The 12,496-nt window shown below is 35.3% G+C and overlaps 1 protein-coding gene across 3 annotated transcripts in view; it reads right to left on the bottom strand.

Annotated features, from left to right (window-relative positions):
• Positions 1–1,485: 1,485 nt before the first annotated feature.
• LOC136037155 (uncharacterized) overlaps positions 1,486–12,496 on the bottom strand; it is an 82,289-nt gene continuing 71,278 nt past the window's right edge. For all 3 annotated transcript variants that reach the window (XM_065719674.1, XM_065719676.1, XM_065719675.1), the window contains exons 5-7: positions 10,887–11,026; positions 2,872–6,051; positions 1,486–2,177 (exon numbers count right to left, since the gene is read on the bottom strand). In XM_065719674.1, coding sequence (XP_065575746.1) covers positions 1,667–2,177; positions 2,872–6,051; positions 10,887–11,026 — 3,831 coding nt within the window. In that variant the 3' untranslated portion in view covers positions 1,486–1,666. The remainder of the gene's footprint in view (positions 2,178–2,871; positions 6,052–10,886; positions 11,027–12,496) is intronic.

Genomic DNA, 12,496 nt, shown 5'->3' with positions numbered 1-12,496 from the left:
ATGAGAAAAAAGTTTGATCTTGTATTGATAATAAAAAACCTTGGCCTATATTAATTTGCAGAGCATTGGCTAGTTTATAAAACGATAATACAATTCAGGTTAGGGTGATTTTTAAGCTAAAATGATTAAATTGTCTAAAAAAAGTAACAATAAAGAGAAAACAGCGTTGTTTTTTTAGGTAATTTGTATTTACTCTTATGACTTTAAATAGTAATCCAAGTTAAGGTGTTTTTTTTTCTTTTTCTATTAGAAGAACTTGCAATTCCAATTTAAGTGCTTTCGCATACTCTTTTACCTTCAATAAATTATTTTTCATCGATATATTCTAATAGTTCCTTCTCTCAAAAATACTTATTAGTGTGAAAATAGTTTAAATGGACAGATGAAACATTTCGCATGCATTTATATACCACACACTTCTCAAACATGCATTGATATAACTTCAAAAGGTTGTTCCTATTTCATGGATTTATATTAACCCCAGATATTTTATGGATTACAGATATTTAATATTTTTTTTAGTTAAAGATGGAATATTAAAGAGATAAAGCAGAGTTTGGGAAGAAAATTCCTCCTTTCATCGACATGAGGCCTAAAAGTCGTATCCGTCACTTTGATACGTTTGAAAAAAATTGCCAAAAACAGATTGTTTGTTAGGGATCTCTCAAGTAGCGAATCAGCTATAAGACAGTGGAAAGAAAATTTTAAATGAATATTTTGACTCTATGTCCAAGAGCCGTCCTCAGCAAAACAAATGAAAAGAAAAAGAAACTCGAATTAAAACATGATCATTAAAACAAAATCTTTTTAAAACAATCCTAGCATCATTACTTAAGGGAAGTTCAACCTAAACTCTAGAGGAACTTCAGCCTTTAACTTCCCCTAGAGTAATGATGCTAGAAGTGTTTTAAAAGATTTTGCTGAGGACAGCCTATGGATATAGAGTCGATACATTCATTTAAAGTTCGCATTCCATTGTCTTATAGAAAAAATTTGTCTATTTTTCCTTCTGTATGTTGCTGTTTAATTTTGAGAACTGCCTAGAAAATTGTTTTTGGTGATTACCTTGTGGGTTTGAAAGTGTCAGATACAATCTATAGCCGCGACAATAACGTTATTGATTCTTCCTAAGCTTCTCCCCCTTAAAAAATTTAACGCTATAAAACACATACAAGATTCTTTAATTAAAAGCTTACTCCGTTAAGCTCCCAATCCAAGCGAACAGTGAACTAAATCAGACTTAGAGCATGTGCCTTATTTATAGAAAAACGAAGAATTACGATGCTTTTTATGCAAAAGAGGGTCAGGTAAAAAAAATGACGAACTATAGACTCTTAAATTTAGATATTATAGTAAAAATATAGCAAGAAGCCTAATGTAGTTTGCATTGTCAGTAGAGAAGCAAATACGTCGTATCTGCATTTTGTGATAGTGATTTTACTGAGTGTCTCAACCTCAGCTTATATGCTCGTAATTTGGCCAAAAGGCAGTCATTATTTCTTTACATTTATTCATTATTTATTTATATTTTTTTCAGTTTTATTCAGTTAGTTATTTATATTCAGTTTCCAGAAGTTTTCTGCTCAACTGAAATATTCTGAAAAAGTGCAGATACGAGGTTTCTGCTACCTACCTACCGAAGTAGACACAGGTTAGATCATAGTAATTACTTATTATCACTTTCATCGCTATCTGCTCTATTAAAAAATCTATTTTCCGCCATATCTGAACTCTCAGAGTATTTATCCGCATGTTTAGAACTCTCAGAATCTGAAACCATTTCAAATAATCTTGGTGTCCATTCTACAGTGAACTCAGATGTACTTCTAGCTAATGATTTTCCAATACTCGATTTACCAGCATCATTTGTTGGTCCTGAACTGATATTTTCTGGCTCAGTATTTCTGAATCTACCATAGATAAAATTTTGGGATCTCTCTTCATAGTATCTTTCGGTTATTCTAGAGCTACGCATCTTTTGGAACGATTTCGGAGACCCCATGGCTTTGATTCGTCTGGTACTTGATCCTGGGAGCTCTTGTAATTCTGCTCGATTATCGTCACTTCCTGTTGGATCTTTTTTGATTATTTCTAGGAAGGGGATTTCCACTATTTCCGTTTCCGCGTGAGAGCGATCTGCCATTGATCTAGGATAAACACTGGACTTGTTTGTGTACCTAGAAAAGATATAAGATTTGAAATAAAAAAAGGTTTCATAGCGCTTTTCATCAGATGACTACATATATTTTGAAATAAAGTTTATTCCTCAGACGTTGGAGAACAAAATTTAGTTACGTAAAAAACAGTGCGGGAGAGAGAGGGAGAATGAAAAAAAACAGAGAAAGGGAGAGAAAGGGAGAGAGAGAGAGAGAGAGAGAGAGAGAGAGAGAGAGAGAGAGAGAGAGAGAGAGAGAGAGAGAGAGAGAGAGAGAGAGAGAGAGAGAGAGAGAGAGAGAGAGAGAAATAGTTCATAATTTTTTCAGCTTTTTCGTGCTAAGTTATTCTTTGTTTTTTAGCAAATTTTGAGGTATCGAAATTGCGTTTGTCATTTTTACTTCACACTAACGGATCCATACATTATATTAGCAAAGAATAGACGAAGTTAAGCAACGCGTTTAAAAATAGCACATCCTTGAGAAAAAAAATATTTTATAATTTATTATTGATGAGAGTTGACAAACATCCGATAACAAGAGCATAAATTTTTAACAATTTACTAACACGACCCAAACATATTTTCAAATAGGAGTGCACAACTCTTCGGGAAGACTCTTCTTAAGAGCCACAATTAGTGGTAATCTAGATCATTCTTTTTTCAACATAATTAAGAAGTATATGTATGGGGTTAATTTTAATGTATGGGGTACTTACCCACTATATTGGCTGATGGTATCAGGCTCAACTTGTCTGTAATCAACAACATCTTCTCCTACGCTCCTCATCTCCATGTCTTTCCACAAATCCAAAATACCAACGTCGTGAGCGTTTAACTCTGTTTCGTATGGGCTTTGTTTAGAGTCGATCGATTCTAAATCGGTAACACTTTCTGGTCGCTCTGAAATCGTTTTCGGATATTTTCGAATGATGACATCCCAATTTGGGGGTTTAATCCGCTTCGTAATTTCTCTTTTTACTATTCTTTCTTCATCCTCATAAAATTTGGAGACTGTTTGATTGTAAATGTGAGTATCATCAACGCATTCAGTTGAAAGCTGGGTAAGACGCCCTGGATCTTCCTGATATTCAACATTTGTTGATGCAATAGATTCTGGCACAGAGCTTGGAGCTCGTAAGTATTTTCTAATTTTTACATTAAAATCAGGTCTCTCTGGCTCATCATACGGGTTGAATACATCCATTTGTGTTGATGCAACAGATTCTCTTACAGAACTTGGCGCTTTTGGATATTTTTTAATTTTTACATCAAACGATGCTCTAGCTGGCTCCGTCGATGGCTCAGGTTCCTCCGTTAATGGCTCTTCTGGCTCATTATATTCCTTAATTTGATCCATAAATGTTATTACGGAGTCCTGAATAGACGTTGGGGCACGTTGATACTTCTTAATCTTGACATCAAAATCTGGCTTAATGGTTTTTTCGACTTGCTCATTCCAATCTGTGTCAGCCGGTTCTGATTCTCGTTCTGAATATTCCTTAATGTGATCCATATATGTCGTTACAGAGTCTTGAATAGAACTTGGAGCTCGTTGGTACTTTTTAATCTTGACATCAAAATCTGGCTTGATCGGCTCTTCAAATTGCTCTGTCCAATTTGTAACTGATGGTTCTGAATATGTTGTAACAGAGCCTTGTAATGAGCTTGGAGCCTTTGGATATTTTTTTATATTGACATTGAATTCAGGCTTGATTGGCTCCTCCTCAAATGGCTCCATCTGATCAAAATATGTCGTCTTAGAGTCTGGAATCGAGCTGGATGTCTTAGAATATTTTTTTATTTTGACATCAAAGTCCGGTCTTGCTGGCTCAAAGTGATCTTCAGCAACGAAGGTTTTTGGCTCCATTACAGAGCTTGGAGTTCTGTGCTCTGTAATGTAGGTTGTGACTGAGTCTGGAGCCGAGCTTGATGTTCTTTGTCTTCTTTGAATCTGGACATCAAATTTTGGCTGAGTTGGATCAGTTAGAACAGGATTTTGGGCCTCTGTTACATTCCTTGTATTTTTTGGAGCCATTTTAAAAGTCTCTACTCTTCTATATCTCTCTTCTTCTTCTATATTTTTGTAACTTTCCATTTTCTGAATGTAAGAATCATCAATTTCTTCTAAATTAATAGACGGTTCCTTCGTTTTCTTTGGCTCTGCGACGTGGTTTAATTTATGAGTGATAGGTGGTGCTTGCTCCCAATCTGTTTCACTTTCATTATAAATTGAAGGATCGTGGTATTTCTGTATTTTGACCTTGAAGCTAGGATTATATTCAGTCAATGACTCACCAGAGGTTAAAGATGCAATATGTTGATTTTGAGAAATTCCAGGCTCTTCTTTTATAGAAGTTTTTTCGTCGAAGTCTGTATCACTTTCGTCATAGTTTGTCGACTGTGGACGCTTTTTAATTTGAACATCAAAATCTGGGTTGCTTCTACTCGGTGGCCCTCGGTAATTTGGTTGATTGAAAGGGTTGTCATTGCTTTCACTATGGCTAGGCATATGGTTCTTCATTTGCTCCGGTGGCTCATAAATAGAGGCATCACTTTCATCATACACCGAAGATTCGGGGTATCTGAAAATGTTAACATTAAAATCTGGCGGTATATTTACTCTGGGTTTTGAAAGGGACATTTCGTAATCAGATACATCACTTTCATCATAAACAGATGGCGTACGATGTTTTTTAATGTTAACATCAAAATCGGGTTTCAACGATGGAGCCAATTTTCTTAATCTCTCTACTTCTTCGATTTCATTGTTTATGATTGTTTTCTTCACAACTACATCGTCAGTTGATTCGACACTATCCCTTAGGGATACCATCTGGCTTCTTTTTTGTTTTTTATCCGAGTAAACGGTGCTCGGTGTTCTAGATTTAAATCTAGTTTCTTCATTTTCAGTATCAGACTCGACAATGGACTCCATCATTGTGCTTGGAGGCCTCGCAGCCTTTCGTATTTTTACGTTAAAATTAGGGTTACTCTTTTTGTAATATTCAATAGTTCGTCTTTTTATCTTTTCTTCATCTTCGTACACTCGAGTTTCGACAATTTTCTTATCTATCAGGTCATCAGCGTCGTGGATCACAGTATCTGCTTCCTGTCGGGGAACAATAGGGAGTATGTCATCAGCCATAGTGCTGCCAGCGCTGATATTTTCTTCTACTCCACTCCTACATATTCTTTCTTTTTCCATAACATCATTGCTTCCCATGAACACAGAAGCCTCCCGATATTCACTAGGATATTCAGATGGCGCTGGAGTCGATGTGTGCTCGGGCTCTGACACAGCTCTTGAAGATATTCTCTTTTCTCTTACTTCAGGGTATCTAGTTATGCTAAAGTCACTATAGTCCGTACCAGAAACCACACTTTGAGCCCGCTTAACATTAACATTTACGTCAAAAATACGTTTTGTTTTCGTCAAGTCATTAACAACACTATAGTCTGAATCAGGGAAATGATCTGAATACTCAGATCCAAGAACAGTTGGTTCTCTGTAATAGGCTGCATTAACAATTCCAGGTGCTTCCTCATGGCTAATGTCGTCGCTCGGATAGGCCCCATCACTAGGATACCCATTAGTACCATTCAGTATATCTTCCATGTCACTTAAGTCAACAGTGTGAGCACGGGGTATTTTTAAGCCATTAAAAAAGGGTAGAGTACCCAAATCAGTGCTTATTTTTGTGGTATCGGAGCTTAGTGAAGGGGAACGTCTCAGGCGAACAATTTTTATGTTTCTTCTCTTGACACAATATGAAGCGCCTGCAATTCCAAGAAGTAAGAGGCCAAGGAAGAGGATGGCACAAAACACTAGGATTAAACCAGCTTCAGATAATTTTGGCATTGGAGGTGGGACGACAGGAGGTGGGGCTGGCTGTAATCTGAAAAATTAATCTGTATTTAGCGAACACATCATTACAGTACATATACAGTTTATTTTCATCCAGAAAGCTAGATAACAGTAACTGGGATCCATTTCAAGCATAGAAAAGTGGAAAAAGAACTTAAACATTAGTCCTAGTTATCTTACTATTACCTCACCTGATGTCTTATATTAAAAAAACTTAATGTATATCACCAGCATGTCAGGGGCGAGGCTACTTAGAGGCTGAAGTAACCGTCAAATGACAGTTGGAATGACCTCAAAAGGTAATTAAAAGCCTTTAGGCCAGGAGGTACAATGGGGGTTGGACAAAGCCATATTGCGGTTCCGCAAATCCTTCCTGTTTAAGTTCCCCAGATTTTTCCAAGAACACAGATTAACTTTAAAGCTGGGTTGACTCTACTTATGCTTAAAGAGCCAAGGCACCTACCCTAGTCCCAAATCTCATAAATCAGCAACACTGGGACTCAAACACAAGCCCTGAAGGACATGGGACTCGAGTTCAGTACACTAGAGATTTAGATAGTACGCAAAATGAGCCGCAGTTTGACCGTGGCTCGGTAAACCGCGATCAAACGGTTTGAGACTATACCAAAAGTAGAGCTCCTATTTTTTAAACAAATCTTCTATAAACTTGAATAACCCCATCCCCAAATTTGTATTGTATTGTATCAGATTAACGACGCCTCTTGACTACTAAGGTCCCTGCGTCGACCCTGCAGTGCATTTCTGCAGCATGATTCGATCTCTGGGTCCCGTATTACCAACCTAAGGTCAAACCCACTGCGCCACCACAGGCCCCAAATTTGTCTGAGGCCTGCCTTAATAATTCAAAAAGTAATGCCCTAGATATTACTCTTTTTTTGTGGGTTTTGACCCTCCCCCCATCCCTCTTTTATGAAAATATTGTGTATTCCTTGAATAAATTTTAATGTATAAACTTCAAGGAAATAGAGAGGCAGCTTGTAAACATAACACGCAAATAATGTATTCTTTTTACTGGCTAAATCTTGGCTGCAGCAATAGTTAAAACCTAGTAAAAAATAAGATAGTAACTGAAGATTTAAACATCTCGTTTTGAAAGACATTGCCTTATGTAACAGATTTTTCGATTGAAAATGGGCAGGAATGACAAATACATATCTAGGTTACTCTTCATAGTAAAAAGTAATCACAAATAAAAACTCGATAATTTCAAAAGGAGCTTGAAACCCATAAGAGATGAAAGCTTAATTATCATAGCTAAAAACCCTTAACTGGAGGGCTTAACTTCCCAACCCCCATCTTCAAGATACTAAACAATCCAATTTTGTTTATTTTATTTATCTTTTTTTTAAGAACTTGATCAGGTGTTAAAAAGTCGGAGCTATTTGTCGCTCCAAAAACCCTGTTTTCTTGTCTGCCTAAATTAGTGGCTGAACATTAGCTACACCGGTTTTAAAGAAACAGGAAATTTTTCTCTCCGGAAATAAGGAATAATGTGAGCTTCAAAAATGCGTCACAAAAAAATAAATCAATGGAGTTCAAGCACACTTTTTAACACTGAATTAGAGAATGGTATTTTTTTTCTTTTTCACTTTGTGCGAACCACCTGGTAGAAAAAAATACTACACAATTAAGAAAATTAGAAAAAAGGAATTATTTCTAAATAAATATTTGGTACTTGAAAAAGAAATGTTTTTTGTCTTGCACACATCTATCTGTAAGGTAGAGGTGTACCTGTCAAGAATAAGGGAGTGTTCAATAGTAAGCAATAATGAAATGGAACGAAAATATTTAGTACAAGTTGTTACAAAAAGTTACTCTTAACCCCGACTCAGGGAGAGATCAGGGACCTAAAAGTGGGATAAGGGTATTTCCCAAATAAAATATATTTAATTTTGATTAATTCATAATTTAAATTAGTGACCAGTTTCACACTGTCGAGACATAAATTAGGTACTCTTTTAACTTGGGATCCCTGTTCCCCAGATGAAGGGAAAGGTCAGCTGACAAAATGAGAATGCAATTGCCAACTCCATTAACAAACCCTTTCGCCAATTCGTTAGTTCCTTTTTACTTGTCAGTGTTTAATAAGCTATAGTCTCGTATTTTTTCTTGTTTTTGTTGTAAGCACTAGCGCTATTTAGTTGGAACTTTTATTCTAAACTATGATTGCTTGTATAAATAAAACTATTCTGCAAAGTATTTGCGAGTGTTTTTACCGCCCCTGATCGAAAACAAGTCTTTTTAATTTAAGTTTGCGAGAGTGTTTTTACCACTCCCCTGCTCGAAAACAAGTCTTTTAAATTATAATTTAACAGATTTTAAAATTTAAATTTGCGAAAGTGTTTTTACACTCCCCTGCTCGAAAACAAGTCTTTTAAATTATTATCTGCATAAATTACATCCCCTCTCATTAAAATCTATTCACTACAAACGCAATAATTTCCCGTCTGGGAATTTTTTTCAACGACCCCTTCCTAGATGAGTTGAAAAAAAATAGTCTAGAAATTCACTTGTTTTCAAAATTTGACGCCCCCCCACATAATCTTAAAAAAACATCTTTTACCCCTCCTCATGGGTTGTGCTCATCTGCACTTGAAATCATTTTTATAACCGTCACTAATTCTATTAAACAATTTGATTTCCTGAAAATGTTCTTTAAAGTGATTTTGTAATTCATCACTACTTATGTGATAATAAACCACAAATTCACATCCAATTTTCGAGCGAAAAAAAATAACTGTAAGAATTCTAAACAATGAAAAAGGGAGAAAAAACAGTAAAAAAAACGCATAATTTTTTTATTCATTTGGTGTGTTTTTACGAATCGGGCAAACATTTCGGGGAGGAAAGGGTCAAGTCGTTTCGTAACGAATTGCTACTTATGTAATAATAAACCACAAAATCACATTAAATTTTCTAACCAAAAAAATAACTATAAGAATACAAAACAACGAACAAGGGAAAAGGAAGAAAAAAAAGTAAAAAAAAACTACAAAAACGCATAGTTTATTTTATTCATTTTTGTTACTTTTTTGCAAGTCGGAAAAAACTTTTGCAAGTCGGGGGGGGGGGTGTAAAGCCATTTTGCAATAAAACACTATTTATCTGACATTAAACCACAAATTTTTTAAAAAAATTTCGAGCGAAAGATTAACTATAAGAATTCAAAACAATAGACAAGAGAAAAGAAAAAAAAACAGTAAAGAAACTAAAAAAAAAGTATAATTTTTTTATTTTGTTACGTTTTCACGAGTCAGGCAAAAAAAATGAGGGGGGGGGGTGTCCAAGTCAACCGCAATAGATCAGTATTTACGTGATAATAAACCACAATTTTTCATCAAATTTGTGGATTTGACTTTCTAGGCAATTTGAAGCATAAATGCTCTTGGCATTACGAATTACGATATGGTAAAATGAAATATGATTGATTTGATTTAAATAACTGTTATGATCATGTAAAAAAAAGTGTTTTGTAAGTAGTGCTAAAACTTGCGGCTCGGACAACTTAGGATGCTGTTTTAACAAAGTAACATTTTGCGTATTAGCTGGGAATTTTACGTGTTCAAAGGAAATTGTTACTAAAAATTATAAGTGATATTTTCTAACAGTTCGAAATACTGTTAGGGAGAATTGTTGTCAAATTTTGAGGATGAATTTCGAAGAATTATGAAAACTTATGATATATCTTTGGATATCTTTTTTTTTCATCGCATTTTTAAGCCTCGTTCTAAGAGTTATATACTATTATCGGTAACTTTTCAAAATCATCTTCTAATTTTACTCCTAAAAATGCGTTAATAGGGATTGGCTGTATCAAGTTAGCGTCACGGAACAATTCTTTGTTCGACAGCTACTGGAAAGTTTTTAGTCGAAACTTGGAAGGTGGAAACCGGCTTCAAAGGCTCACTGAAGTAATTTTAGGTCCTATCAAAATTTAGGTCATATCAAATTAAGATATCATTGAATACAAAGTTTTTGATATGTTTTTTAGACTTGGCAAATCAAACATAACAAAGTTATCTCGTTTCTGGGAGGAACTCTTCTGTTCACAAAAAAGATCATTTTAAAATGAACACCGCCGCTAATATAATATGATAATATTCAAAGCAGCAATTTGAAATTGATTTTGAGCTATTGACAAATTTAACTGAATAAATATCATTAAATATTTAATAAAACGAACTTAACTTATTTTATTATTTGAATTAATTTTTTTAAATAATAAATTAAATTATATATTTTCTTTTTCATTATGCTTTTACTACCGTTCCACTTGGTTCCAACTGCCCCAGAGCCAACGCAAGGACATTTGCAGTTAAGATGCATTGTTAATCTATAGGTAGAAATATATCCTGTAGGGGTGCAATGGGTTTGACCTTGGCTTGATAATATGGGACCCAGGGATCGAACCTTGCTGAAGCAACACCCTTCAGGGCCGATGCACGGGCCTTAGTATCCAAGAAATGTCGTTAATCCGACTGCTTACTTAATATAGGCAGATACAGGGGCGAATCTCCAGCATTTTGGGGCAAAAGGGGTCCATATCCGGATAGTCAAGGGGCATGAAATATATTATAATTTTCCTCTGCGTTATTGGAGGGGGGCAACTACCCCCTCCCTTCCCCAACCCCAAGCAACGCCTCTGGGCAGATATGCTTTTACGCCCCGATACTTCATTTAAATACTTCAAGTACGAGTAAATACATTGATATAGTAAATAATTAACAAAACCGTTTAACTATAATTCGGAAACAGCTGCTGTAGAAGCAAACAGTACTGGGAGGTAAACAGCTTCCCCCTACACAGAAATCCAAAATACTCCCGTTGTATGATTGTTCTACTTACATTGGCTGTTCTATTGGTGAGGGCGGTATCACAGTTGGAGTTGGGTATCTGCAAACGATCGTCTTGATTTCATCGCCTTCCAACTCGAGTGACGGATGAAATCGAACCACAATATTATTCGTAAAAACTCTTTGTGGATCCTAAAGAAAAAACTTGGACTTAAAACAATTATAACTTGCAATCCAACTTGAGTTATTACTAAAAGATTTATTATAAAAATTAATGAATTGTTATTTTTGAGGGGTTATTCCATTGTTGTTGGTGTACGCAAATAGCATGATGAAACAGAAATATGAAAATGCTATGACTGTTCAAATACTTATTAATATCACTTGGTGGGTAATGAACTATAAGTAAAGAGAGACCCTTGCCGAAGTATATAAAAACTTAAAAAAAAGACAGTTTATAGGTGCGCCACTTCTTTACAGTTTCTTTTTGTTCACTGTCGTAACTAAATTATTCAAAAAATTCTTGAACAAACACCTTCTCTCTTTTACCTTAAAGCGTTTGCGTTGCATTTGCTAGCTTAAAGGGTTTTGCTAGATTTCCAGCTGCATTTCTGACTTCCTTCACTAAATTACCTAAAATTATTCCCTCTGTCTTCTATATTATTTGATTTCTAAACTCTCCAGTCTCATATCAAACTGCTCTCAAAAAGTTCCTATCGATTTCTTGTTCCGGAGTCATCAACGTAGAATCAACAGAGAAGGTAGTCACCCTTCTTAAATTCCTGCTTTAGATTTACTTTAGACACTACTAGATAGGGATCTTTAGTTTTAATGTCTTGTGCTTTGAAACAACTGCAGAGACCACTCTATCCATACTATAAACTAAGTAACACAAAAAAGAAATACATTTTTACATTTTTTGAGGTTCAGTTAGCAATAGCCCAAGTAACAACCCAATTACATTTCGTTACCACGAACTGTTTGAAACCAATCTGTGAATAATTTGGTAATTTAAATAATTTAGGGACTTTGCCCCCAGGCGGTGGGGGTTATATCGATCTTGGAGGCTCACTTATTAGATCTGTTGATTATTTTTTTGTTTTTTACATAGCGGCTATTTCAAAATTTAAGCGTTTTGACGTAAAGGATACTCTTGACTAAATCAAAGCTTTACTAAGGCAATTCAGTTAACTATTGCTAAGTTTTGCAAAAATGGTCCATTATCTAAAAAACACACAAAAATAGAAATAAATACTAAATGTTCTGAGTATATCAAAAAAGTCTGCAAGGGGGTATCTTCGCACGATATAAAGGAAAATTTTGATATGAGTGTTTATAGGAACTGTGTAGAAAATACTTTAGTTCCAAGAGCAAAGGTCATGGCGATTCGCTCTTTAAAATACAAAAACTATACAGTTTGAATAGAGAAAAATGTTATGTCATCCATATCAGACAAAGTCCATGTGCGCACGGACGATGTGAGAGTACTACCACACTGTCATTACTTTACGTCAGATCGAGACGTATGTATAAAGTACAGACGACGTCTCAGTCAGGAGAAAGCTCAACAGTTGGTGGGAGGAGGGCCCGTTTTCCTCAGTCTCCAGCTTAGCAGTGAATTTTTCTAGTCGTTTTCTAGGCTTTTTTTTACATTTTTAATGA

Source organism: Artemia franciscana, chromosome 16 (assembly GCF_032884065.1).
Source record: "Artemia franciscana chromosome 16, ASM3288406v1, whole genome shotgun sequence".
Lineage (NCBI taxonomy): Eukaryota > Metazoa > Arthropoda > Branchiopoda > Anostraca > Artemiidae > Artemia > Artemia franciscana.
Note: the sequence above shows the minus strand (reverse complement) of the source record. Positions and strands in the feature narration are given on the sequence as shown.